We start from the raw sequence: 26,613 nt of genomic DNA, 5'->3' as shown, positions 1-26,613 counted from the left end.
ACTGTTTTCCCGTAGAGTTGCCAGTGCCAAGCTGTTAGTAGTGGCGGCGGCGATCAGCGGCGACCTCCGCATTGTGTCATGGTCGACAACCTGCTGACTCGGAGCCTCGGAGGTGAGCTAATGATCAACAATCGATTATTCCATCTACGGGACTTTAGATCTTGAATGAAGTTCATAGTCTGCACTACCAAGTCTATCTAAGAAGAGATAAGTACATGGCAAGTTACATGTAATATCATGCCGGTCGCTCTACAGCATAGAACTTACACAACATATCCGGAATGCCTCCTATTGGGTCCAGTTGGACCATTGTATAGCATAGACACCGCAACACGGATAACGCCACAATTAGAAATAGTACCACACTGTAGGTAGTGTTCATCGTAGGGCTTGGCCCCTGCAGCGGACGACAACCAAGGTGTTTTTTTTTAAAAAAAAAAAAGAGTTAAGTTAGCATTTCTCTTTCTTTTCATGAATTATATGCTAATGGGCCGCTGCCAGTATCGACTACGCGACAGATACTTTGCTTGGCAGGTTTCCCAATCAATTATGTTGAACTATCCCTGAACTAGCACATAGTCGTGTTAAGTGCAGACACAGACCGACACCCACAACTTAGGTTGAATTCAAACGGCTTCTATGTGATTGGTTGGCAGAAAGGAGATCATTTCCTGTCAAGCAACACAGCTATGGCATGAGTACGTGTTGCAATTGTATCTTTATTTCCATTCAGACTGATGGATTCACCTTTGCCAAGTCGGCCCCTTCTTGGCTCTGTTGTCACCATGACATTGCTGATCGATCCTTCCACGCTTTGTTACGTTACCTTAGGATTGATATTGATGTTCAATTTAAGTCTGGAGCCGGGTTGCATTACTGTCCAGTATACTAATAGATACACTACTATGCCACGGATAGCGCTGAGAGGTAAAGCTGAATATTCCTACAGACATTCTAGCCATTTCAACGATTTTCAGTCATTTGCACTATCCTTCAGGTCTTGGCTGTTCTGATCACTATCCTGCGGCTCGGATATCGTGTGCGGACACATATGTTCTGGGTGGAGGACATGTGGGCTGTTGCAGCGCTTTTATGCGGGGTGGTGAGTGCAAGTTGCTATACTTGTGTTATATTGCAATGATGACGGACGCTGAAGACCTCATTAATCGCTGGATGGAAATTCTTCTATACTGGTGAGCAATGTGATTGTAATGTGGTTAACACCTATCTTTACATAATAGATGGCGGCCAGTCAGCAGTCATATGTTTCTGGGTGTACGGATTTGCCTCTCCATCAGCTATCTGGTGTGCATTTTCTCGTGTTTATCAGCGTTGCTCACTGAGCATATGATAAAATCAGGGCAGTTCGACAAAGTATCCTCTTTTCTGTGGCACGAATTTTCTGGTCAGCGAGGTCCTTGCGCTTGGCGGCCATTGCAATAGCCCTCGTTTTCCTGGTGCTGTATGGCGCGTTAGTGACACAGAATGCTTGGCAATATGGCCACGGTCATGATTGGTGCCATCATCCCGACAAGAATGGGCAAGGACATGAGTATTTGACCCATCCTATAATTATTTTCGAGTTGATAAGTAAAACCTCCGGTCTGAACGACATCCTGACCACTCATGATGATATCAACAGCGGATCGCGTTTCTGATGCAATCATTGTACTACTCGCCTTGTATCTTCTGTGGGGCATAAAGCTTCCAGCGAAAGAACGGATAATGATACTGGCAGTATTGTCGACCAGTATCATTGTGACGATCGTCTCGGTTTTCCGAGCTGTCTGCCAACTCATGCATTTCAGAAGTATCTTGATGATTGCGGCTGCTCTTGAGGTATGAATTGCGCGTCGCGTTGAGGCACCTGTTGGTTGACTGCATAAAAATAATTAGCTCGCAGTTTCGCTCCTTACGTGCAATCTTCTTGTGGCTACAACTCATATCTACAAGATCGTGGTTCATCGTAGACGCAGTGACTCCGAATCAAACACCTATTCGGACATAGTATTCTCCCAAGAAGTCACAGCAGCAGTCTTACGCCCGTCTGTAACCCTTGACGGAAGAGGACAATTGACCACCATTGACCTAACCGATTACTGTGGGGATAGTCAGCCTGTAACTCAAGCAGAGCCATAGGGTTACTTGTGCTGGCAGAACAGAGTTCAATGGCAAAGCAATATACACGATATATACCTGATCACCCCTAGTTAGACCACATATATGATAGAAGAAAGACTGATTTTACACACGTCCGTGCTGTCTGGATAAACAGGAGCGCACACAGCTTTGATGGGAAATCACATTCCGTACATATGTCATTATACATACGACAAGGTATGTACACCTACGTTGTTGTATAGTTATTTGGTAACATCACACATCTGTTATGTCAAGATTTACACACTGCCAAGATTGTTTCTAAACAACATCAATCCCTGTGAGACTGGAAGATGAGACATACGAGCATACCCCAAATCAAAAACGCACTGCTAGGCAATGCTGCGGCCTGCCACGTACACCCATCATCATGCACGAGCGTGAGAATAATATTGCCTATTTGGGTAGCCTTCTAGAATATTCCACGCCACATACAAAGGGCCCCGCGCCTGTTCGATGTGTAGCTTTGAAGTCGATTCCAAGAGTACAAAGGTATCCTGCTCGTTGAGAACAAAGCCTAGCGAGACGTTCGCACTAGTATCTATCTTGTGCATTCAAGGATTAAGGGAAAATACAAGGTAGCGCGCTCGGATCATAAGTGATGGATTTTATGATGGAAGAAAGAGGAAGAGGAACGTACAATGGAGATCAGATCCGAGTTATGGTCGGAGTTTGAAATTGAAAGGTATATATAATGGCCTCGACCTCGACCCTTCACGCAATTTTTCCCCCCGCCGAGATTTCCCACGAACTTCGACGAACAAATTTTCATTGTCTTTTCTATTGTCAAGAATGTCATTTGCACTTCCCGCTCGTCAGGTCACCTTCGGCAGGTCTGCTGCACCTTACCAGCAACCAAGTCAACCCTCTCAGCCCCAAGCTGCCCAACCTAATCATGGGCTAGCACTTCCCGGCGCTGGTGCCTATAGTCTTCCTGTGCCATCGAATCTCGCGCTTCCGGGACCATCACCACTGTCTCAATCACATACCCCTCCTCCTTCACAGCCTCAGCCTGCAAATGCGACAACGGTAATTAGTAATGGCACTACGTCAGTGGCTGTAGCAGGTCCTTCGACGCCACCGGCCAATGCTGTTCCCGCCACACCGGCTCCTCTCACACTTGAGCAACAACACATCACAGCTGTGGAAGGCATCGTGCCCACGCTGCAAAATATTGTTGCAACAGTTAACCTCGATTGTCGTCTTGACCTCAAGACCATTGCGCTGCACGCCCGGAATGCAGAGTATAACCCTAAGGTTGGTACTACTGTTTGACTACCTGTCGTTGCACGCCAATGCGCTTTGCACGATAGCGTTTTGCAGCTGTCATCATGCGTATTCGCGATCCCAAGACAACTGCACTTATCTTCGCCTCGGGCAAGATGGTCGTCACGGGCGCGAAGAGCGAAGACGACTCAAGATTGGCGTCGCGCAAATACGCGCGTATCGTGCAAAAACTTGGCTTCGACGCCAAGTTCGCCGAGTTCAAGATCCAAAACATAGTCGGAAGTTGTGACGTGAAGTTCCCTATTCGCTTGGAGGGTCTTGCATATAGTCACGGACAGTTCAGCAGTTACGAGCCTGAGGTATGTAAGCGCAATGCGAGGCCTTTATTTACTTACATGCTTTCAGTTGTTCCCCGGTCTCATCTATCGCATGCTCAAGCCGAAGGTCGTGTTATTGATCTTCGTTTCGGGGAAGATAGTGTTGACTGGTGCAAAGGTAAAGACTTTTGTTATTATATCTTCTCGCGTCAGTGATTCTTGGATTATTCCATGATGAGACCGACGTGTTGGTGGATCTGGTTCGAACCCTCCGCTGACACTTGTTGCTCCTCTCCTCTCCGCTAGGTCAGGGAAGAGATTTATACTGCGTTCAACACTATCTACACAGTGCTGTGCGAGTTTAGGAAACCTTGATGTTGTCTCCGCTGGAGGCTTCGTCCTCTTCCTGCCTTTTATCACACCAGGGTTCGCACTACACCGCTTGTCGACAGGGCCGCCCTGATTCTCGACGACTCTCTTCGATGACGGTAGTGGGCGAGGCCTATTATAAAAATATTTTTACATGAGGGCTGACAGGCCGGGGAGCAGACGTAGTGCACGGATATTCCTCCTCCTCCCTCTTCACTGATAATCATTTTCATGGCCTTTCTCCTCAATTTTAATCACAATTCACGCGTAAAGACCATTCATGTCTTTTGAACACTTAGTCGTCTTGGTAGATCATATGTTACAATATGCTCGTAGTCTGGGTTACAATGTTTACTGCCCACTTATACCCATCATTGAGTTTGAAAACTTCCGAAGTCAATAACGCCTGCTGATGCGGCCATAGATATGCAAGCAAAGTACAGTACAAGCCATAAGTAAGGAGAACAGCACTCAGAATGTAAGAAACAATACAATCAGTGTTCATGACGGAAGAAAACAGAAGCTGGATTAAGGGGTCAAAAAAAGTACATTCAATAGTCATTTGGGTTCACCTTCGTCCTCTCTTCAAAATCGCTTTTCAAGGACGTTTCATGTTTCACTGCCAACAAGTGGCGCACGCTCTTCGTCCAAGATGATTGAACCACCCCTGAATCGCTTGTACGTGCCAAAGATGCCCATGAAAACCCAGAACGCAGAGAGCAATGCAAATGCGAGTGCAGACCAGTGAATGAATCCCGAGCGGTGAACATTTTGATGAGCAAAGATCGCGAAGAGAGACCACGTTATCGCGAAGCTGGCAGCAAGGTCACCCTCAGGGCTGGAGAAAGCATAGGTGGCCGCAGTCGCCTCGAGGAAGAACCTGTACGACATGAGAATTCTGATGTATCACAAGGAGAACTGTATTGACGTACAAAGCGAGGAATACGAAAACCTTGGTCCAAACACCGGCTGGTACATAAAGCGCGTTAACGCCGAATGCTTCAAACGCAGTGATTATAACAAGAACGGTAGTCCACCCATGGTAAAGGGAGAACGGCAAGTGGACCAAGACTTCGTCGCCGACGTTAGCAGGTGCGTGGAACTTCTTCACGACGTAGTAGATGTGCTATATGAAAGATGTGACGCTCTGAATACTATGAAGCGAGCTAAGAGACTTACGGAGATAGTACTGCTTACGAACAACGCAAAGACAAATGCCAATATATAGTGTTGGGATGCCCATAAATGCACGTATATGGCATTCATGATGCCGAGGAGAGGGAAGCGCCACGAAATGCCATCGATGATTACTTTCTTGCCAGGAGCGGTGAACTGGTAAATGACAGTACCCAGAAGGAGCAGATGGATGAGAGACCTGAGAGTACCGTAAGTATTGGTTAGGGTGGGCAGCAAACAGCATACCAAATCAAAAAGGCCCATGGAGCAGGGGTTACGTATGTCTCCCTGCCAGTGAAGTAGACATCATGAGGTGCCGCTACGGTGTAGACGTTGGAACCAAGGAAAAGGAAGTAGACGACGATGTTTGCAATCTAGTTGTTAGAACCCAAGACAAGTGAGTCCCACATGATCTAGAGCTTGAGAAACCACGAACCTTTAGCAAGATATCATCTCTCCAATTGTCTGACATGACAATTCTGGTCTCAGATACTCTTTGTGTTGTGGTTTGCGTAACGAGGATGAAGGTAGGGAGTAAGAGGGACTTTGCTTATATACATGACCTTACGCAGTCTGACGACATGTCCTCGTCATGCCCAAAAAAAGAAGTAAGTCCTACGCCACACCAACTTGCGCATCAACACCACCTCGGACCTTTTCTTGCCCTTCTGGTAATTAGGGTTAGCGCTCGACGACTGATTCAATGATGGCGCGGCCGACGAACATAGTTGGAGCAAGATTCGACGGTCACCTATCATTCTATAGTTCTCACAGCACAATAACAAGGACTCTTGAATTCTCTGACCAGCTGTGCTCGACATTGCAGTTCGGCTTATAAACTAGCTTGCTTGTGGGTTATTTGAATATGTGTGAATTTTACTTGTGGGTACTGAAGGAACCTGCACTGCTTGCACAAGCCACGCAGTCACGCCGCAGTGTGATGGTCGTCATAGTGAGCTAGCCAACGCTCTGGCTATATAACCCCTACTGGTTGACCTCCCAGCTGGACAATGATTTAATTTTTATCCGGTACGTTCACTTCCCAGCATGCAGCGATGAACAACTGTTTCAGGAACATGTCATGTCATGAGATAGAACCATTTTGAGACGATGACATTCCGCAGCGTTATCTTCCAAGACAGACGAGTCGCTTTCAGGTGACTCGTGAATTGGCATTACTGTTCTAGGCTTAGAACACCTCGCAGGCACGTACAGGGGTACCTCAAGATTCGTCATACTGTCAACATATGACATGAGAGAGCTGGATCGGATTTGTCTTGCGATGGGGCGCAATCGATGATAGAGGGGAAAAGCAGTGAGGTCAGTCATAAAACGCATTGAATGCGTGTAATGCAGTTTGGTTTTTGCAGAACGTTCGAAATTCGTAACATGATCCTCCCCAGTCATCCATGTCCAGCTCTGAATACGCACCACTGCTCGAAAATAGTGGCCATAAAACCTCTCTACTACTCGTTGCATTGTCACCTTCATGGAAGGCGAGAGTGAACCATCCATGGGCAGAATCGTTCGAGTTCTTTATTGTTGGGACATGGTTCAATATCCCACACGTATTCGGTAATATTCGCGTATAGTTTTCTTGATTTCTTACTGCACTATTCTGCCGCCATTTTCACGCCAGAGTCTCCATCACACCAAAACCTATCACTAAGCTACTCAAGTTTAGCTTGCTGGGTCAGATATAAATTATGACTACCAATAGACCAGAACGAGTAGGCACAGGGTAGCGCTGTAAAGTAGGAGGAAAAAAATTGTGCTGGCGCCGAGTTGCTACCATAAGAATGTGGAACGGTGGAAGCCGGGCGGAGAGAGCTGCGACGAGGATGTGTGCTGGCGGCGGGAAGGAGTTGGAGTGGTGTCAAGGGTTCTGGGCAGGAAGAGAATAGACGGTGTCATTCGCAGGAGCATGAGTTAGAAAAATTGGCAGAGAATGTCGATGGCGTACGAACGCGCCCATTGACAATATTGATATTGAATATTGAATCTCGAGTAGAAACGACAACGACGTGTAGTTCGCGATCGGACAATATTTGAAGATACAGACTCCGGGGTCCACCTTGTAGTTTCCCACCCTGTTGTTGGACATGTTCCGCTGTGTCGGTAAGGTACTAATCGACGTTGCACCAACACCGATCACAGGTAACATGGGGCAGGAGTGTTTCGGAGCTCATCTCCGAAATACTTTATAAACTCAACAAAGTAAGTATCTACGAGAGCAACCACGATGCTGGTTGCATACGTCTCGACAGCGACGCTTGTCCCAGTTTTCAAACCTCGTGCAACCGTCTTCCTTAGAGCAAGATGGTACAGTACTCCTGCGGAACTTCCACTACCCAATAAGTCGAAGGTGTGGAAGTCTGTCGACGAAGCAGTTAAAGATGTGAAGTCAGGAGATGTCCTTTTGTGTGGTGGTGAGTACTGTCGCATTCCATTTCTTATACCAGATGTATGATGTTCTGGTACGCAATACCCAGGTTTTGGTTTGGCCGGCGTGCCAGGTGAGTCTCAACAGAAGGTGGATCTCGAGCGGTGTAACTAAGCTAGTATAAAACAAGACACGCTGCTTTCCGCCTTGGTCAAGCGCAAGGACGTTACAAAGCTAACAGGAGTTTCCAATAATGCTGGCGCAGGCGATTCCGGACTTGGTTTGTTTATCCACAATTGTCCATGATCCCTGAACCTCATGAATATCCATAGGAAAGTTGTTCAACAGCAAGCAGATAGATAAGGTCGTTGCTTCATACCCTGGAGGGTGAGTAACTCATCCTGTCAGGGCCGGCGCGAGATAAACTGTGTGTCCGTCCAGAAACAAGGCCTTCGAGGCTCTATATCTCAAGGGCGAGGTGTCTTTGGAGCTATGCCCCCAAGGTACACTCGTCGAGCGTCTCCGTGCCCATGCCGCTGGTATCCCAGCCTTCTTCACCCCTACTGGAGCGTCAACAGCAGTAGAGGAAGGTTCTATCCCAACACGATACAACGAAGGAGGATTTGCCAATGGAGTCAAGATACCAGGTATTAAGAAAGAATCACGGGAATTTGGAGGCCGCAAGTATATCATGGAACCGGCCATTGCTGGCGATGTCGCTTTCGTTCGTGCATGGAAAGTCGATGAGGCTGGCAACTGCGTTTTTCGGTGAGGAGGCCATTTTTGTGCGTTCAACTCAGCGCTGAACGTGCTGACTTGGGTAGGTACACACAGCAGAATTTTAGCACGGTCATGGCGAAGAATGCAAAACTCACGATAGTGGAGGTGAGTACATCACGATATTTTTGTGAGAAAGTTGATGCATTCTTTGTAGGCGGATCAAATCGTGCCCACTGGCTCTCTTTCACCCAATGCCATTCACGTTCCTGGAATTTATGTCGATCGGGTTGTTCAGTCCACCGCACCAAAGCAAATAGAGCATATCAAGCTTGCGCCAAGCCCATCATCTTCTGCTGAACAGTCTACTCTGAGTGCTGAGAAAGAATTCGCACAGAAGATGCGTCATCGTACTGCAAAGCGCGCCGCCAAGGAGCTCAAGGATGGATTCTACGTAAACCTCGGCATTGGCATACCTACTCTCATTCCCGCGTACCTCGAACCCGGCGTGCGCGTTTGGCTGCAAAGCGAGAATGGCATTCTCGGCATGGGGCCATACCCTACGGCAGAGCAAGTGGATCCGTAAGTTGCGCCGCCATGGAGTGTTTCCTAATGCTAACCATCTATTTGTAGGGATCTCATCAATGCGGGTAAGGAGACTGTGACCTTGCTGCCGGGCGCCTCGGTTTTCGGTATGTTCGTCGTGTGTTCGGCTTCAATTTCTAACATCACAGGGCAGATTCAAGTGAATCATTCGCTATGATTCGCGGTGGTCATGTCGATCTCTCCATTCTTGGAGTGGGTATTTTCGCACACTCGCTGATTTCCTTGATGATCTCACCGTATTCTGGTTCTTCTCATAGGCTATGCAAGTCTCGCAAGCCGGCGACATCGCTAATTTCATGATTCCTGGAAAACTGGTGAAAGGTTAGTAATTTAGACATGTTTCGTCATTCTTCCGCAGCATTCTCACCGTCGGTCACATTCTTAGGTATCGGAGGCGCTATGGATCTGGTGTCTAACCCCGACAAAACAAAGGTTATAGTTGTGATGGAGCACTGTGCGAAGGACGGCAGTCCCAAGATTTTGAAGGAATGCAGTCTTCCGCTTACGGGTGCCCGTACTGTCAGCCAAATTATCACGGAATTGGCCGTTTTCGACGTCGACAGGAAGAACGGTCACCTCGAGCTTGTTGAACTCCAGGAAGGCGTAACACTTGAAGAAGTCAAAGCGAAGACCGGCTGCGATTTCAAAGTACGGAGCGATCTGAGCAAGCTTTGATCGCTCTCAGGTTTCGAGGTTATTATCATCGAGCAAACATTATTACCATCGTTTCCTTACAAAAATTATTTGTTACAGCACGTATATTGTTCTTATACCACCTAGGTACTTCAATGGGCGAGTTTAGTAGCTGTCTCCCAGCTGACATTACCTCATATAAAGATCCACCATGCACGCTACCATCTCTATCGAAGAAAAAATGCAGACATCGGTCTCCACACTGCAAAATATTATGGCTGTAGAGTCAACTTCGAAACTGTATACCATCCTTGAGAACCTCGGCGCTCCTCGTTTCACGACCTCCAGATGTTTCATTTACGATGTCAAGGCAAATGGTCTCAAAGACCTTCTCATCACCGCCCAAGACAAGTTGATTCAATTCTCGCGTGCAAGGCGCACTCGGCAGACATTACTGCGTCCATGAAATCATCAGGACCTCCGACTCCTTGATTCTGTAGACGATATGCAGAGCGTCAACAGCTCTGTGCTCGAGTTTTCGTTAGAGAATGCATCCAGCAACTCTCCTGGAGAGGATGGGTCCGTGGCCTCTCAGCCTCAGTCACGAGGGCTAAGGCTGATTGTTCGCCTTGGACGACCTTTGGCAGCGTGGTGGGGAATACAAGATAATCACGTCCGATCACAATATCATGGAACGGGCCAAGGACACGACTTCTATTCATGACATGATGGACATCAGAACGCTAGAGATATTGCAGTTGCATAAATTTTGAAGAAAGGGAGTCTAACGCGCTCTCATTGATACCTGCCGCGTGGAACTGGCTTACAACAGGAAATCACGCTCATGCGCGTAATAAGTTCACCTACTCTACACGTAGTACTTTCGCTGTGCCACGAGCGCGGTCCCACTGGTCTGTTTTCTTTGGCCATTCTATAGACTCGAGTGTTCGATCATTATAACCGAGTCAGATTTGGTGACTACCACTAAGTTAGAACCCGCGCTCATTATACTTCAATACAAGTTCCCTATCCCCCGTTTCTTCATCATCGGTCCCAAGTCGGATCTCCAACCCTGCCGCTTTTTATCTTGTAAAGTATCAGCCGATACGCTTGACGTTGAGCAAAAAAAAGGTGCCAGGGGTTCTGCAATGGCAACGGCCGACGAAGATTTTCGGAATGTGATACCGACTCTGATTACTTAGACTTAATCAGGAACCATCAAGTTTCAGTGACTTGAATGTTTCACTCATGAATCATGATAGCACGGAAATACGTGTTCCTGAGGCTGCCCGCATGAGGACTTTGCTGGGCTTTGTGATTGTCCTTTGGCTCCACAGGTGGAATACTGTGGAGTACCGACGCGTCGGGACAACTTGTGACATGGAATATTGGCATTCGGCCGGTCAACCACAACCAAATTCCTCTGATTCTTTGTCCTGGAACCTGAAGCCTGGCACCTATGGGTCCTGCTCTCCTCCTTCCTACGCATAGTACGCAGATTTTTCGACGATGCAAGGGTCTGACATCCTTCCGGTTGTGTATAAGACATTATGCGACGCAGCCTGAGTCTGCTGCACTCCGGCGGAAGAAAGTATGGGCATCTGCAGATGCTGCTGTGCAAGATGTGAAGTCTGGGGACATCGTGCTGAGCGGAGGTGTGTCTGCATCATTGCGGTTGGATTGGAGTTGATACGATTTCATTCAATGTCAGGGTTCGGCTTGTGTGGTACTCCTGGTAGGTTTTGCCCACCAGCTCCAAAGAAGGATGTTTTATAATCGCCTCACAGAGACTTTGATCACTGCTCTTTCACGACGAAATGACGTGCGCGGTTTGACTGCTGTGTCAAACAATGCTGGTTCAAGTGAGTTGGGTCTAGGTAAGTAGTTCGTTTTTCTGCGCCAAGTAGTGGAATCTCACCAATTCTCATGTACTAGTCAAGCTAATGAAGAGTGGACAACTTGACAAGCTCATAATATCATACCTGGGCGGGTATGTGCTACTGCCGCATATATGTTCATGTGCTTATCGCTCGCTTAGAAACAAATACCTTGAGCGGATGTACCTTGATGGAAAGATGTCCCTCGAACTGGTCCCGCAAGGTACCCTCGTTGAACGGATGCGCGCGCACGGCGCTGGCATTCCCGCCTTCTTCACACCCACAGGTGCCTCCACGACTGTTGAAACTGGCGGCATTCCCATCAGATTCAAAACAGGCGGCTTCAAAGAAGGTATTTTTATACCTGGAAACAAAAAGGAATATCGAGAATTCAATGGTAAACGGTACATCATGGAGCCTGCCATCGCTGGTGACGTCGCGTTCATCCACGCCTGGAAAGCAGACGAGGCAGGCAACCTCATGTTCCGACATGTCGCAAACAATTACAATAACGCCATGGCGAGGAATGCGCAGTTAGTTATCGCAGAGGTGAGAGTAATGCAGTCACTATTTGGCACCCAGCTTATCGCGCTTCTAGGCGGAGGAGATTGTTCCCATTGGCTCCTTGCCACCAAACGCTGTCCACGTTCCAGGAATATTTGTTGACCGTGTTGTGCAGGCCACTGAGCCAAAAGGTTTTGATATCATTGCCACTGCTCCGCCACCCGGAACTACTGGTGGCTCCTCACCTGAGGAACTCCTGGAAAAAAGCACACGGCGCAGAATAGCAAAGCGCGCGGCACAGGAGCTCAGAGATGGCTTTTACGTGAACCTTGGTGTCGGTATTCCCACTCTCGTCTCGGAGTATCTCCGACCAGGCGTCAAGATCTGGCTGCAAAGTGAAAATGGCATTCTGGGAATGGGTCCGTTCCCTACCGAGGACCAAATCGATCCGTGGGTGTCACTGGCTATATGTTCCAATGATGTTGGTGCTGATAGGAAGCTAACAGGGATATCACGAATGCTGGAAAGGAGACGGTCACTTTATTGCCGGGCGCTTCGATCTTTGGTGAGTGACGTCAGCGCATGAGTGGGAGGCGCGTGCTGATGCATTGTATATAGATTCGACTGATTCGTTTGGTATGATCCGGGGTGGTCACATGGACGTCGCCATCCTTGGTGTATGTTTTATTTTGGTTGGCTGTGGGAATTTTTCATGATCAACCTTTTTTCAGGCTATGCAAGTATCGGAGGCCGGCGACATTGCAAACTTCATGATTCCAGGCAAGCTTGTGAAGGGCATGTGATTTAGCGTCTCATCTGTACCTGGACTTATATGAGACCTGCAGGCATTGGAGGAGCCATGGACCTGGTGTCAAATCCTGAGAAGACGAAGGTCATTGTGGCCATGGAACACTGTGCAAAAGATGGAGGTCCAAAAATCATGCAGGAATGCTCGTTGCCGCTGACCGGTGCACGGGCGGTCAGTCAGATTATTACCGAACTCGCTGTGTTCAACGTTGACCGGTCTGGTGGCTTCCTGACGCTCATGGAAGTAGCCAAGGGTGTGACGGTGGAGGAAGTACGAGCGAAGACCGCTTGTGACTTCAAGGTCTCTGACAATCTTGGGCAGATGTAAGCTCGTATTGATGGTAGTACACGATACCGTATGGATGAGCAGGCTTGTTTCCTCGATGTCTAATGATATCAATCACACGCTAATTCCGTTTTACACGGCTATCCAAGTAGGCGTCTTTCGGTACAGTTGAATTTTTACATATATTTGGGGATCGATTGCTGTAATACCAGGCCGTCGCTTCGCATTGCGCCGCAGTAATAGATATTTTAAACAGGAAGTTTGTGATAACGAGGCGGCGTATTACTTGTACGCATGGGGACAGAAATAGACACGAAAATCCTATTTCCCTTTACGAGGGTTAGCAACTGTCTTACAACAAACATCACTTGAATCGACTTGCGGACTGTGTGTCCACCGTCTGGAAAATCAGCTGGCGACGACGAACAATGAATTGGTTCGCTTCACTGTTTTCCACTGACCGTAAACAGTCTGTACGACGAGGACAAGCCATGTCGACAACGCACGAGGCCTTCTCACTCCCAACTTCGTCATCGGGTCATGGGCGTCATCCAGACGCTTTCAATCCAGCGGCTCTTCAAACACCAGGACCACTCAGTCCAGCATATACATATCCACCGCAATCCCCAATTTCTGCATACAGTTATGTACCGACTTCGTTCGTCCATTCCTACTTTGTTTTCAATTCAATTAACTGACCTCCGTTAACCATCCAGCTCTCGCTCACGACCAGCCTCACTCCTTCCTCTTCATCACACCTCTTTTATAGATTCAACGACCCCACCGCCGCCTTACCCTCCGTTAGAAAATACCTGGAATCGCCTAAAACTATGGCTGGCTCGTGAATACCCAGAACTGGGCGATACTCTCAACTACGGAATTCTCCCGCAGGACCTCGCGCAAATTGAGATGCAATTTGGTTTTGCACTACCGCAGGCGGTAAGGGAGTCATATCTTGTCGTGGACGGACAAGAAGCAGAATCGTCAGCGGGGTGTTCAGATGGTCTCTTCTTTGGCCTCTCGTTACTCCCACTCGAAGCTGTTCTTGAGGAATGGCGATTTTGGCGCGAAGTCGATGATGACCCTCAAACAGGAAGTAATCCACGTCTGCGCGACATCATGCGGTCCATACCCGACGGCTATGTGCGGAAGGAATATTCGCAGCGTGGTTGGATCCCACTCGTCGCAGATAAGGCAGGCAACTATATCGGTATTGACCTCAACCCTGATGCGGCCGGCGCCGTGGGTCAGGTAATCGTCTTCGGGCGCGAGTTCGATACGAAGATAGTGCTCTGGCATGGGGATGGACCTGGTGGGTGGGCGCGGTGGCTCGCAAATTTCGTCGATGAATTAGAGAGCGGTGAGGGCTTTGAGCTGGGACAGGCAGGAGAGAGTGAAGGCAGTGATGATGGTTTGGGATATGAGGCATACTTCTTTGATGGAAGCGGGCGAGGGCAAGGTGACGGTGGTGGGGAGGCCGGATCGGGGGGACTGCGGCTCACCGGAGAGTATAGAGGGTCGAATCCAATGGAGGCATGGGCTGACCGGAGCGTTAAGAAATGGTATGAATCAGGTTTGATCTACAGTGCTCCGCCATTGGATGAGAAGAAGGGCAAGGTATGCATCATTACTCTTATTGGTGAATTCTACGGTTAACGTATTAATTATAGGCACGGGAGAGACATGGTCTCGGCGTTTTGAACCTCACTGATTCCGACGCAATTGTTCCTATTCCCGTTTTTACGGACTTGAAGCCCACAGAAGAACCTACCGATGTTATACCACAGCCACCTGTTCCCGCTATCTCCATCACTAAACCCCCAGCTCCGTTACCCGTAGACTTACCGACTCCCAACGATGTCGTCTCTCTCCCCTCGCCGCCAGATTCACTACGCTCATCTAACGAGGATCTTGAAGCGGGCCGTGGGCTCGGGATGCGGGCAATACCAACAGACGTGGCAATCATTAAAGTTCCTCCTAGACATTCTCCTCCTGCGAAAGTGGAAACTCTTGTCGAACAGGTCATTTCTACGGCAGACAGCGTGCATATAGAGACACCACCTCCTTCTGTGGAAAACGTCACCGACCTCCTTGCTGACTCTGCTCCTGCTATGGATGCAGTTCCACTGGAACCCTCGACCCCCACTAATGTGGTCATAGAACTAGAGGCTCCTGGATCGTCAGAGCCCATTGTTACCTCGCGGCCGTCGCAAGAGGACGCTCAAGAAATTAGCACAACTATTCGGTTAATCGGCGGTGGAGGCTCCTCTGGTATTGTAGATACCAACCCCACAGACGATGCTGTTTCCGACCCAGCAGCAAATGTCATGTCTGTGACTTCTTCAGGACAAGGCAGCTCTCCTCCGAAGAAGGAAAAAATACATGAGAAGAGCAAGTCGAGCCTGTCGTCGCTGAAGAAGATTGCTAACATTGGCGAGGGCAAACGGAAAAAGGACTCAAGCAGTAGCATGAAAGAGACAATATGACCGCCACGCGACCTACATACCACGGATTCGCATTTTTGACTTGTTCGACGGACATGGTTTGCTTAATGCTTATGTTCACTACAGCTGCGTGAGTGTGTTGTTCGAGTTCTATTACTGCCCTTTTGTCACTACTTTTACCCTGACTTTTACTCCTTACACATCCACTCGTTGCATTGCAATTTTTTGTCTGATATACCCATACGTAACTACAAATCATTATCAGTGTTGCTCTGTGATTTCAGCTAATATAATTTTCCTGGAGAGGGCCTATAGGTCGCTGTTTATATTCCAGTTTAAATTTGTGGCAGATGCTCTTGGGCGTAACATCACGTGATAGCTTACCGACGTGTTGTTGAGACGGAGGATTTGCCTTTTTTGTGTCTTTATATTTCGAACGCGTTGGTTTGGGTTTTCGGATTCTTCTTGGCTCTGGGCTGTCGTCGCAGAAATGCACTCGCTCTTCTATGTCTTATTCCATCCGCTGAACACGCTCAACTTATGGCTCGAAGACGATCCGAATGCCAGTATCGTCGATGTATTATACCTCTTCACCACGTTTTCAGCATTCGGTATATGGCTGGTATTTGACAGGTACCAGAAAGCGGTCAACAGCGCAGTGCCTTTCCGCCACCCTGCTCCAGAGGTGTGTCTGTTTCGTATTTTACCTTCGGAAGAAACCCATTCTTCTCGTTGACAGGCAGCAGACCCCAACTGGCACTCTCGCGTGATACCCAATGCCAACCTCTACTCGCATCTCCAGATGCCCGACCTCCTTCCTCTCCAATTTGGAGGAGGCGGACGTGATTATATCACGTGTTTTGACCCCGCCAACAGCTTGCACCTCACTTCCGTTCTCGCGGATGATGCACGGTCAATCGAGGCCAAGATCAAACGCGCGAAAAATGCCCAGGTCAAGTGGTGTGAGACATCATTTGGTGAGCGGAGGCGCGTCATGCGCAGCTTACTCAAGTGGCTTGTGGAAAACCAGGAGTTATGCGCGCGGGTCGCGTGCCGCGACTCAGGAAAGACGAGTGAGTTATTTTTGGTGTCATTTTCTGCCGTTATCGAGATGGTTCCTTGTAGTGGTTGATGCGGCTTTGGGCGAGATATTGACGACATGCTCAAAGCTGGAGTGGTTGATCAACCATGGAGAACGCGCTCTACGAACGGAAACGAGATATTCAAATTTGATGATGAGTTACAAGAAGTCACAGGTTATTTACGAGCCGAAAGGCGTCGTGTCTGCTATCGTGTCATGGAACTACCGTTGGTGTCTCTTCAGTGACGTAATTGATAAAGTGGTTGATCTGATTGTAGCTCTTCATAATGCTTGGTCACCAATCGTCGCATCTATCTTTGCCGGAAACGCTATCGTACTCAAGGCATCTGAACATGTTATTTGGTCTACGGAATGGTTTGTTGGCGCTATTCACAAATGCCTAGAGGTTCTCGGATATGATGCTGATATTGTGCAGGTATGGGTAGGATTAATTTTCGTACCACAATACTAACCGAATTTTAGACTGTCTGCTGCTGGCCTGATCAGGCTGAGGCATTGACTAAGTCGCCTCTTATCAAGCACATCACTTTCATTGGCTCAGAGGAAGTGGGAAGAAAGGTAAATAGATCATTGCAGAGGCTATTCGAATTGTTTTTAACTTCTCCGTAGGTCGCCATGGCTGCCACTGAACACCTGACACCCGTTACTCTGGAGCTTGGCGGAAAGGATCCTGCTATCATTCTACCAGACACGGACCTCCAGAAATGGTCTAGTATTTGGATGCGTGGCGTATTGTGAGCTTTACGCGTGTTTACTTGACACGTCCCCAACTAACTGATGTGCCAGCCAAAACTCGGGTCAGAACTGCATCGGTATTGAGCGTCTCATTGTGCACTCGGAACAATACGAAGAATTGTACGATATCCTGACGGACCGCGTCGCCAAGTTGCGCTTTGGGTCCGTGCTGGCGCCTACACGCGAGGGCTACATCAACACCGTGGATTGTGGCTCTATGATCAGTAATGACCGGTTTAATGTGCTCGAGGAGCTGGTATTCCAGGCGCAGGAAGATGGAGCAAGAGTCGATGTCGGCGGAAAGGAGCTCCTGCATACGTCGTGTGAGGGGAAATCATATTTCCAGGCAACAGTGGTGGGTGATGCCAAGCCCAACTCGAGAATTGCACAGGTGGAATGCAAGTGTTGTTGTGCTATGTTTCGAATTGCTGACGTTGATGCCTATCCATGAAGTGTTCGCCCCAATTGCGCTGCTCATTCGATATGATGATATTGATGAAGCGATCACTATCGCGAATGGAACGCGGTACGGGCTTGGCGCCAGCGTCTTTGGACCTCATCAAGACCTGTGTATTGAAGTTGCAAAGGAGCTTCATTGTGGTATGGTATCTGTCAACGACTTCGGAGTGTTCTATGTGAGCCGTTTTTGCCTCTCGCTAGCTGCTTACTCCAATGCTGAAATATGCTACTTTTAGCTCAAGTAAGCGGTATGTTGATGAGTCCGAAATGTAGTAATTAATTTCTCCATAGCCAAGACCTGCCATTTGGAGGCACCAAATCCAGTGGATACGGACGATTCGGTGGCCCTGAAGGACTTCGTGCACTGACAAACCCTAAAGCAATCGTCACCGACCGCTGGCCGTCATTTGTGCAGACCAGTATACCCAAAGTGCTCGACTATCCCATACGCTCACTCGTGCGGAGTTGGTACGTCCCTTCTTTCCTGCGGTTTCCTTTTTTGTTCTGATCGGTATTGTATGACAGGGACTTCGTTCATGGTCTGACTATGCTGCTATACGCTGATGGATATCGTGCGCGGTTCAATGGGTTGTTGCAACTTACGAAAGCTGGCCGATGATTTATGGAAGTATGCTCCATATACAAGGCACTGAAATGTATTTTTTTTGAGGGGTAACAGTCTACGTGATTTATGGGCCTGACTCCGTAAGAGAATCTCACCGGCAGCTTGCATTACTGTCTAGTGAGACCCCATTATCGAGCTCTGCTCCTCATCGGCTCCACTGCAGAATGATTCATCCGATGGCTGGTGCAGAAGAGTATAATGGACAAATTGGTATTTGCGGTCACTGCGGTGACCTCGGGACATCTCAACCTCGCGCAATTGACGCCGCATTTTTACTGGTGGGATTCGTCCAGCACCCGACCCGACAATTTTCAATACTGTCCCGAGAGGGCACCGAATCCCTGAAACGTTTCACTCGCACGTGACCCTTTTGGTTGTATTCTGTATACCTTTTACTTAGTCTTTCAACTGGTCTCTGCCTGTGAGAGTATTACATGAACATTCAAATTTTCAAACACCTTGATTGGTGAGAAGTATAACTGAGTGTGTACGTTTACGATAAGTTGATGATAAGGGAGTCGTGTATACGTGATGGGAGCGAGTTATCAACTTGGCATCTTTTCATTTACATCCGAGGCATGCAAGTACCTTACCGTCAGTACTAGACTCAGTACGGTATATAGCAACGGTAACGTCGCTGCGTCCATTCTATCAATCCTGCAGTCTAAGTGTTGTATATAACATCTAACTTTCACTCACTTTCAAGTTTACCATACTTCTGGAAACGAACAGGCAGAACACTGTTGCGAAGTATCCGGAACTTGACCGGTGTCAAGGCGCCTGTCAGGTGCAACTGACGGTGCTCGGTTCCAAGAGGTTCCAAGGATCCTTCATAACCGCCTTAGATGGCTCGCCAGCAGACGTCTTTCTTTTCATTTGGACCTTCATTTATGCAACGAATGCGAACTCTTGCAGACCTTGCCCTAAGGCGATTCGGAATGTGCGTACTTTCTGCAGTTATTTTGGCTTCGAGTCTGACGCAGATGGAATCAAGACATTGCGCAACACATCAAGTTCGTCTAATCCTTATCTCGGCGATTGTCATCACATCCTTGTCGTACCCTGCACTTGCTATATACTGGTCAACTCCATCTTACTCGCGCTTTGATTCTACATCAAATGCACTCGATTCTTTCCTCGCCGCTCATGCGGCATATGATGGCTATGCACCAAGGGACGTACATCAACTTTGGGATGGAAACGCCAACCTCCAAGTGCGAGACGACTTCCTCACCCGAGCACGCTGCGGAAGTGACCGTACACTTCGTGTTGAACGCATTCTCATCAGTACGGCTGACGGAGCAGGGGCACTTTCCCTAGAGACTTTGCTTTACACCCTTCAGCTAGAAGCACGGATCCTCCAAGGACTTCTGAATCATGGAGTCTCTTGCAACAACCTGAACTCGCGTCACTGTTTTGTTATCAGTCCCCTTTCCTTTTGGGAGCACGACGAGGAGCGTCTGCGCAGCGACATCAACATATCCCTAACAGTCACTCGCTCTGAAGGTGTCACAGCTTCCGGTATGCATGTTACACTGCCGATGGTCCTTACAGGGCGCGACTCCACACAACATAATCCTGCCACGCCTGACTCTGCAATGTTCCTGGCACTTACCTATGTATTCCCTGAGACGGGTTGTTTGAGGAGTGCCGGCCATGATTCTTGGCTACAAATCATCAAGAACTCGACACAGGAGAGCGCAGAAAGAGCGCATATGTTTGTAGTGACTGCGGAACCGAAGCTTATCGCGCTGGAGGTATGTGCATTACTATTGGTGGCTCGTGTGCCCATTCTCAATGTCTGCAGTACAACCATAGTCTATCCAAGACTACGGGAACTTCATCCATTTCAACGTTCTTATACCTCGCGTATGGTGCATTTTTTGCGTATGTCTCATGGTCAATGAAGCGCATGAACGGTGTGCACACTCGTATCGGTCTCACCTTCACGGCACTCGTTGAGATTGCGACAAGTACAATCACCAGTCTGAGTGTATGCGCATTGTTACGGTTTAAAGTGACCATGGTCCCCTGGTAACGTCTCATATCTTGTCTCGTCGTACAAGCACTTACCATAAACAGGAGTCTTCTCCCTATCGTTATCATCTTCGTTGGCGCAGAGAATATGTTTAATCTCGTGGATGCGGTGACCCGCACATCTATCACACTCCCTGTCAAAGAGCGCATCGCTGAGGGGCTGAGCCGTGCTGGAACCTCTAATACACTCAAAGTCGTGTCGTATAACTCCATTCTGGGCGTGATCGCCTTTTTCTCTGCTGGTGCAATCAGGCAATTTTGCACCTTTGCGGTGGTGGTCCTCGTTGCACATTGGTTCCTTGCACATACATTCTTCTTGGCGGTACTCAGTATTGATATACAAAGGCTGGAGGTGAGTTCACCTGAGCTTCTATACGTGGGTTGGTGCTGAAGTAGACGGGTTCAGCTTAATCAATTGCTGAGACAAGACCCGAGCTTAGTGCCCGCTGCGTCTGCTTCGACTCGTGATGCCTCACTGGAGAAAGATACGTCTAACTGGCAGCGAGCCACGCTCAATGTGAAGGAATCACTCAAAGGTCGCGCGTTGACAAATATCAGCTTGTTACTGGTATGTATATGAGTTTGAGTTCAATGTCTATGTGCTCATGGCCTTTCTAGCTCCTTGCAATCACTGCAACACTGTATATTATGACAAGACCTGCTACTCGTGAAAGCGAGGCAGGGTTCATCATTCCTTCCACCCTTCAGCAACGCATGCAAGCAGCTCATCGGCGCCCAGATTCGCAAGATCCTGCCTGGCATATTTGGAAGATGCTCAATCCCGATGAAGAGCCACTAGTTCATCTCCGTCTTGAAGTCCCGACTATTGTTGCGTTCCAGCCTGATACAGGGGCAGAACAGGTTTATGAGCATGTCCCTGGGCCTGCACGCCCCATCAACCTCGTTTTCTGGTTCTTTAAGTTCGTCATCTTACCAATTAGCGTGACGATCGCCACGCTTTATGGACTGCTACTATACCTGCTGAAAGATGCCGAGCTACTCGAGGCACAGCGGAATCGTGCAGAAGCTGATGCACCATCCCCCAGGGGTGAAAAGCCACTCAATGGAGAAGCCTCTTTCAAGACACTACCGCGCGCTTTTGCGACCGATGTCGAGCTGCTTGCATCAAGCAAAGACTGCGAAGTGATAGCTGCAGTCGGACTGCAGAATGAGCTTAGCATATGGCACTTCAACGACCCGAACCCTGTCCTCATTGATACAAGCGACATTTTGCTGAGTACAAGCAGTACATCGTTTTCGCAGGAGCGAATAGTTGCAATCGCCTTAGATGACGCAGGAGAGTATTGTGCTATAGGGACGACGCATGGGACAATTGGAGTATGGTTCATGGCGGGGAGGAGCGCAAGACTATATGCGACCCTTACGCAGCCCTCGATCTCGGCAGGGATTAGGGAAATGCATTTCGCACCCCCACTCCAATCAGTGTTGAAGCAGAAGAACGGGCCGCAATCTCGTCCGTGTACACCTCCGCCAGGTCCTCCTCAACCAGAGCCCCTCATTGTCGTGTATGAGAATGGAGATATTGCCCAATGGGTCATGGATGATCACGCGTCGGCGTCATTCATCTCTCCAATATCGTCTGGGCCTATCTTGCAGAGCCGTCTTCTCCGTGTTCGCTCAGATGACCGGATATTGGCAGCGTTCGTGTTGGCAGATGGAGCTCTGGAGCTGCTCGGCGTATGCGAAGCTCGAAGTGCTGTGCCAATCCGCTGTGCGCTGCAATCGGGAAACTCAGCGGACCGTGTCAGCATGGTGGATGCGTGTAAAGTCAGGTTAGATGGCAGGGATCACATAATTATTGGCATCGTTTCAGAAGCTGGCGTTATTTCCCTGTGGGATGCTGGGTCCTCAGAGTGCATCTTCATCCTGGAGGAGAATCATGGTGCTATCGACCAACTGCGGATATCCAACTCTCGTATCGTGAATTGCCAGTTCTGTGGCGAACCGCCCATGGACAGCTTCATGGTCTCTGTTTCGATTGGGCATCATGTGATTTTCTATAAGGTTTACATCACATCGCAGGGAAGGAGATGTACGTGCCCTCGAAACAATCCACAGCAGTCGACCATCCTGGAGCTGGCTACGGGTCGGCGCTCACGGAGTAGCAGTATAGCCTCAACTACAGGGCCATCCTTGGTGACATCCACGCGGAGGTTATCCTCTGCTAGTACTGCCTCTGCACCAGACACCTCAGCATTTCCTGTTTCTGGCCACGGGATTCTTTCCCGCAGAGCCTCAGAAAAAGGACTCCGTCGCCTCTCGGAGAGCTACGTGCTACCCCATTTAACAGATGAGGATGACGAAGAACATTCCATCCTAATCGACCCACCAATAGTATCTCGTCCGTCAACGTGGTCCAACGTCGCCGTTCTAAGAGCGGGCGAGGCGGCGTGCGAGCGGGGGGGCTGGGATATTTCAGGTGAAAAAATAATAGGCGTTCGCCGCATATCCCGGACGCACACAAAAGGCTCATTCCAGCTTCCACCTTCGTCGACATCACGTGGACTAACATCCGCGGTTCTAGACCGGTGGGAGGTCTGGCTATTCGATACTGGTGTCTCAAAGACGCGAACTGCTACTATGTCGAGCCTAACTGACGAACTCCCTCTTTCTCTCCGTCGGTTCTTCCTTCCTTCGATGTACCTCAGTCAGCCACCCTCACCGACTGCGATGCCAGAAGAGTACCCCCGCATTCCATTCACGAGAGTGTCGCCCTTCCTTGCAATTCGTGGAGCTGCAATGGCGGGCTTTGGGAATACTGTTGGGCTCTTCCATGTTTCATGATGTTTATTGCGTATGGATATCTTTACATGGTGCATTTGTGGTGGATGTTTGTTATCGAAGTGCAATATGTCTTATTTACTGTAACTCTTGTTGTGATAGGATCCGGCTGGGTCTTGTATATTGTACTCGTTTGAATAATCATGCACTAAATCAACATCTGACGAGCGAATGCTACCTTCCCCACCTGGAACAGCCAAGGACTACATTTGACACGATTTGCAAGTTATTGTTCTTCTGCTCGACGCCAATCGTCCTCGCCATTAATATTTTTGCCTTGGTCACAAGGGCTATGCTTGACTCGGACGAGGAGCTCGAGCATGGGATCGACATCGATGCATTGTCGTTCACTAGTTCACATGTCCCTCCCGTGAGCCTGACTCATACCCAGGACTCCGCATCCATCGTCTGCCAGTTGAACCTCTACAGCACATATTCTTGTTCATCGTGAATGACTCGGACGTGCCTGAGACCGTCCTAGTATTTTCTCTGCCAATTTTGCCAGCCCTCCCTGGGTCTTCACTCGCCGGGTGTGCTGTCTTTGGCGAGCCATTGCACTCTCAACGGCAGGGGTCCGGTTGCGCGTCCAGGTAGCGATACAAGGAATTGCGCCCGTTCCTTCTGCACCCACTCTAATTCTGGCTTGCTTGCTCTGGCTGTGAGCTTCTCACCCTTCGTACCTTTGAATGCGTGCCGCCGATAGCATAGAGCTACTCACAACTTGAGGAGATTGTCAACTGCTCAGGGTCCTCCTTTCTGCGCGTGACCGTTGGGAAAGTGGTGCTACGAGAAAGCTTCTGCTCATATCATACGCTCCACTCCGGTGATTTTCTCTCGTCGGGAGACTATTATAGTGGACGCAATCAAATCAGATGTTAATGAAGTTACACGAAGTGATTCGGTGCTTGATTCTTCCCTCGGAGCAATCACTCTCCCCCTGTCCTCGGATAACTGGCTTGTGTTTATCAAGATATTCGATGGATCTCAGCTTCCCATGCTGCAGAAATTGACCGTAGTAGGAACATCAAACAAACCGGAAGTTGACTGCATTCTGGCGGCGCTGGCAGTTGATGATCTTGTCGCGGGCAGGTGGTAGCCTTTCAGGCGCGGCGCTGCTCGACTTGCCGAAAGAAGCCATCGATCTAGCTATCGTTAAGCGGCTGCAGTTGTGAATTGTATTCTGGCGACGCCAAACGAAGTCGGTGTGAGTATCGTTGAACTGTTGTTCTCAGTTGCGAGGGAGGTTATTGTCCGTGGGTAGTGTGCCACCATCGAGCCGCGTGCCATTGCTCATACAAACCTCGTTTGGTCGACCAGTAGTTGAAACTTGCTTCAAACAGGTGGCAGGAATATTATAAGTGCTGTCAAATAGCAATAGTGAGAACAACAACTAGTGTGTGTTAATCGCGCTACTTGATCATCTCCAATATTCTCAAATAATCTTCTCGTAGGCTTTGGAATGTCTCCTCCAGTTTCTCCAATCGTTCCTCCTTCTCTAATTGGGCCAATATTTCCTGTCGTTGAGAGGACATCAATTAAAGGCGAGGTGAAGCTGGTGGCGGACCTACGAAGTTGAAACGGTATAACCGCTCCTTGACCTGCAGTCGATATGCTCTTGCGCCCTGAATGTCGGTGGGGTTGAGATGCATCAAGATTAGCATTTCCATAAGCCGCTGCCATTGACGCTAGGAAAACTCAGAATAATGATTAGAGTAACTAAATTCAGGACTTACCCCCGCCACCTTGAGTTGTGTCCGAAACGTCTCAGACCAAGCTTTATCTATCGGGGGACCCATTTTCCCGGTGCCTTTCACCATACCGGATGAGGCACCCATCGGGTTTGCTCGAGCGCGAGTGTTCCGTTTTCGTACCTTTCCTCCACCGTGCGAAACAGTTTCGTTGCCAAAGCCTTCTTTCATGAAATTCTCATTGGCGAGGAGCATCCTGAGGTCATTTCGATCTCGTAGATCCTCAAATGCCTCGGCGGGATCTTCCACTGTCAACTCAGATATGAGGGGGGTGAGGAGGGAGTAGTTGTAGATTGTTTTGTACAGCTCGGCTTCAAAAATTTGAGTATGAATAGAGGTGGAGGGTAAGAGCATTAGTACTTACATCCATGGCCTTGGTGTTGGTACGGTGGTACAATTACAAATTGACTGTGCAAACCATGTATTGATTATGTAGGCCCACTTCGCAAAGGAAGCACGCACCTAAGACGAAGACGGTGTTTTTCGGGAAAGCAGTAGAATTTGTACACTGATGAATACCCAATGAAATGGTATGTCTTCGTGCCATTTTGCCGCTTGCGTTTTTCATACCTGTTTGCGCGCGGTTAAATAGTCTGATAGATACGAGTGAGGAACTGACAACACAAAAAATTCCCAAGCGTCGTCGTCTTCACTGATGTAGGAGCCTGCTTCAATGTATAACAGAATGAAAATCTGCATTCGCCTATGATATTCTCTGAATCCCGGATCGTTCCATGTCGCCTGCACACGCCTCAGTAAAATTTGATAGCAGAAAGTGCTCATAACACTCACATGATACACCTCGTACTCGACTACTTCCCGAGTGGCAGAACTGGATCCTGACGTGCTTGGCGCGGGTCGAGTATAAGTATGTATGACGTTGCCTATAGGCTTGAAAGAAACTGCATCTTCTTGGACGCGTGTGAGAAATGTTGCTTCGTCTGTATCGTAGTCTGAGGTCCAAAGTTAGTCACAGAGTAGCAGGTATGAGAAGTGGAACGTACCAGGGGGTATGAACTCTTTTAATATGCCTTCCACATTGTCCACGGTCGTAGACGCATCTAGCTTTTGGGCGTAGCGGACAGATAGGTATTGTGCCAGTGAACCGGAGGCAAATCGAAGCTGCAGGCCACCGGTTGGATGTTCAGCGCCGGTGTCGACTCACGAATGAGGTATAACGCACGTCAATTACCAAGTCTTGGTAACCATAAATCCTTTCATCCTCTCCGTAGATCTGGACAGCATGACAGCGTATCACGGGAGAATGCGTAATAAGAAAAAATAAAAACGTACAGGGTAAGTAAATGTCGGATGAAATTCTTCATAAGTTTCCTCGCCTCCAAGCACCTGTTTATCCTCTTCTGCTCGGACTGCACGAAGCGCGTTAGTTATGCTCGAGTTGGCGCATAGTGACCCACCTAGCGAAAGAGTGAGAGCCTCATTTGCATCTGCTGTCCAGTCTATCGTTGTCATTTTTTCAACAGATCGAAGCCTGTAGGTTCTAACTCGCTAGGGCCTAATAACCGCCTACTTCAAGTTAGCGATCGTTGGCAAATGTAACCCGTGACGCGTTGTGTATCCGTCTTTGTCACTCAACAC

General features: G+C 48.7%; 9 protein-coding genes across 9 annotated transcripts; 7 read left to right on the top strand and 2 right to left on the bottom strand.

The window, feature by feature from the left end:
- Window positions 1–2,893: 2,893 nt before the first annotated feature.
- Window positions 2,894–4,448, top strand: DFJ58DRAFT_818047 (TBP-domain-containing protein). The gene is made up of 4 exons (XM_041391832.1): window positions 2,894–3,417; window positions 3,474–3,746; window positions 3,793–3,882; window positions 4,011–4,448. The coding sequence occupies exons 1-4, from the start codon at window positions 2,953–2,955 to the stop codon at window positions 4,077–4,079; spliced, it is 897 nt and encodes a 298-aa protein (XP_041237151.1). The 5' UTR covers window positions 2,894–2,952; the 3' UTR covers window positions 4,080–4,448.
- Window positions 4,449–5,839, bottom strand: DFJ58DRAFT_818041 (uncharacterized protein). Its single transcript, XM_041391831.1, has 6 exons — window positions 5,686–5,839; window positions 5,496–5,623; window positions 5,253–5,448; window positions 5,006–5,199; window positions 4,646–4,953; window positions 4,449–4,596 (listed from the first exon to the last, which is right to left on the bottom strand). Exons 1-5 carry the CDS (start codon window positions 5,719–5,721, stop codon window positions 4,683–4,685), a joined length of 825 nt encoding a protein of 274 aa, XP_041237150.1. The 5' UTR covers window positions 5,722–5,839; the 3' UTR covers window positions 4,449–4,596; window positions 4,646–4,682.
- A 1,509-nt stretch (window positions 5,840–7,348) lies between these two features.
- On the top strand, window positions 7,349–9,859 carry DFJ58DRAFT_818038 (3-oxoacid CoA-transferase). Its single transcript, XM_041391830.1, has 11 exons — window positions 7,349–7,678; window positions 7,742–7,765; window positions 7,823–7,912; window positions 7,965–8,019; window positions 8,074–8,400; window positions 8,457–8,517; window positions 8,567–8,931; window positions 8,983–9,041; window positions 9,089–9,147; window positions 9,213–9,276; window positions 9,341–9,859. The coding sequence occupies exons 1-11, from the start codon at window positions 7,492–7,494 to the stop codon at window positions 9,628–9,630; spliced, it is 1,581 nt and encodes a 526-aa protein (XP_041237149.1). The 5' UTR covers window positions 7,349–7,491; the 3' UTR covers window positions 9,631–9,859.
- DFJ58DRAFT_818031 (uncharacterized protein) lies at window positions 9,611–10,391 on the top strand. The gene is made up of 2 exons (XM_041391829.1): window positions 9,611–9,648; window positions 9,709–10,391. Exon 2 carries the CDS (start codon window positions 9,800–9,802, stop codon window positions 10,052–10,054), a length of 255 nt encoding a protein of 84 aa, XP_041237148.1. The 5' UTR covers window positions 9,611–9,648; window positions 9,709–9,799; the 3' UTR covers window positions 10,055–10,391.
- A 409-nt stretch (window positions 10,392–10,800) lies between these two features.
- On the top strand, window positions 10,801–13,321 carry DFJ58DRAFT_818024 (uncharacterized protein). Its single transcript, XM_041391828.1, has 10 exons — window positions 10,801–11,243; window positions 11,300–11,323; window positions 11,376–11,465; window positions 11,524–11,578; window positions 11,627–12,014; window positions 12,064–12,419; window positions 12,476–12,534; window positions 12,588–12,646; window positions 12,701–12,764; window positions 12,815–13,321. Exons 1-10 carry the CDS (start codon window positions 11,048–11,050, stop codon window positions 13,102–13,104), a joined length of 1,581 nt encoding a protein of 526 aa, XP_041237147.1. The 5' UTR covers window positions 10,801–11,047; the 3' UTR covers window positions 13,105–13,321.
- A 75-nt stretch (window positions 13,322–13,396) lies between these two features.
- On the top strand, window positions 13,397–15,832 carry DFJ58DRAFT_690790 (uncharacterized protein). Its single transcript, XM_041383381.1, has 3 exons — window positions 13,397–13,720; window positions 13,779–14,679; window positions 14,733–15,832. Exons 1-3 carry the CDS (start codon window positions 13,491–13,493, stop codon window positions 15,546–15,548), a joined length of 1,947 nt encoding a protein of 648 aa, XP_041237146.1. The 5' UTR covers window positions 13,397–13,490; the 3' UTR covers window positions 15,549–15,832.
- A 74-nt stretch (window positions 15,833–15,906) lies between these two features.
- On the top strand, window positions 15,907–18,845 carry DFJ58DRAFT_818020 (Aldehyde/histidinol dehydrogenase). Its single transcript, XM_041391827.1, has 11 exons — window positions 15,907–16,191; window positions 16,246–16,579; window positions 16,632–16,814; window positions 16,866–17,023; window positions 17,071–17,166; window positions 17,218–17,342; window positions 17,395–17,741; window positions 17,797–17,978; window positions 18,039–18,043; window positions 18,094–18,270; window positions 18,328–18,845. The coding sequence occupies exons 1-11, from the start codon at window positions 15,997–15,999 to the stop codon at window positions 18,419–18,421; spliced, it is 1,896 nt and encodes a 631-aa protein (XP_041237145.1). The 5' UTR covers window positions 15,907–15,996; the 3' UTR covers window positions 18,422–18,845.
- Window positions 18,846–18,924: 79 nt separating this feature from the next.
- On the top strand, window positions 18,925–23,427 carry DFJ58DRAFT_168706 (sterol-sensing domain of SREBP cleavage-activation-domain-containing protein). The gene is made up of 6 exons (XM_041379001.1): window positions 18,925–19,367; window positions 19,422–20,184; window positions 20,235–20,461; window positions 20,510–20,816; window positions 20,871–21,032; window positions 21,083–23,427. Exons 1-6 carry the CDS (start codon window positions 19,273–19,275, stop codon window positions 23,267–23,269), a joined length of 3,741 nt encoding a protein of 1,246 aa, XP_041237144.1. The 5' UTR covers window positions 18,925–19,272; the 3' UTR covers window positions 23,270–23,427.
- A 1,169-nt stretch (window positions 23,428–24,596) lies between these two features.
- Window positions 24,597–26,557, bottom strand: DFJ58DRAFT_818016 (acyl-CoA N-acyltransferase). Its single transcript, XM_041391826.1, has 11 exons — window positions 26,433–26,557; window positions 26,308–26,384; window positions 26,198–26,248; window positions 26,019–26,136; window positions 25,807–25,967; window positions 25,634–25,755; window positions 25,477–25,584; window positions 25,379–25,422; window positions 25,000–25,325; window positions 24,835–24,951; window positions 24,597–24,780 (listed from the first exon to the last, which is right to left on the bottom strand). Exons 1-11 carry the CDS (start codon window positions 26,485–26,487, stop codon window positions 24,676–24,678), a joined length of 1,284 nt encoding a protein of 427 aa, XP_041237143.1. The 5' UTR covers window positions 26,488–26,557; the 3' UTR covers window positions 24,597–24,675.
- Window positions 26,558–26,613: the final 56 nt, after the last annotated feature.

Source organism: Suillus subalutaceus (genome assembly GCF_016647625.1).
Source record: "Suillus subalutaceus strain FC151 chromosome Unknown DFJ58scaffold_190, whole genome shotgun sequence".
NCBI classification, from domain to species: Eukaryota; Fungi; Basidiomycota; class Agaricomycetes; order Boletales; family Suillaceae; genus Suillus; species Suillus subalutaceus.
This window is presented reverse-complemented; position numbering and strand designations above follow the sequence as displayed.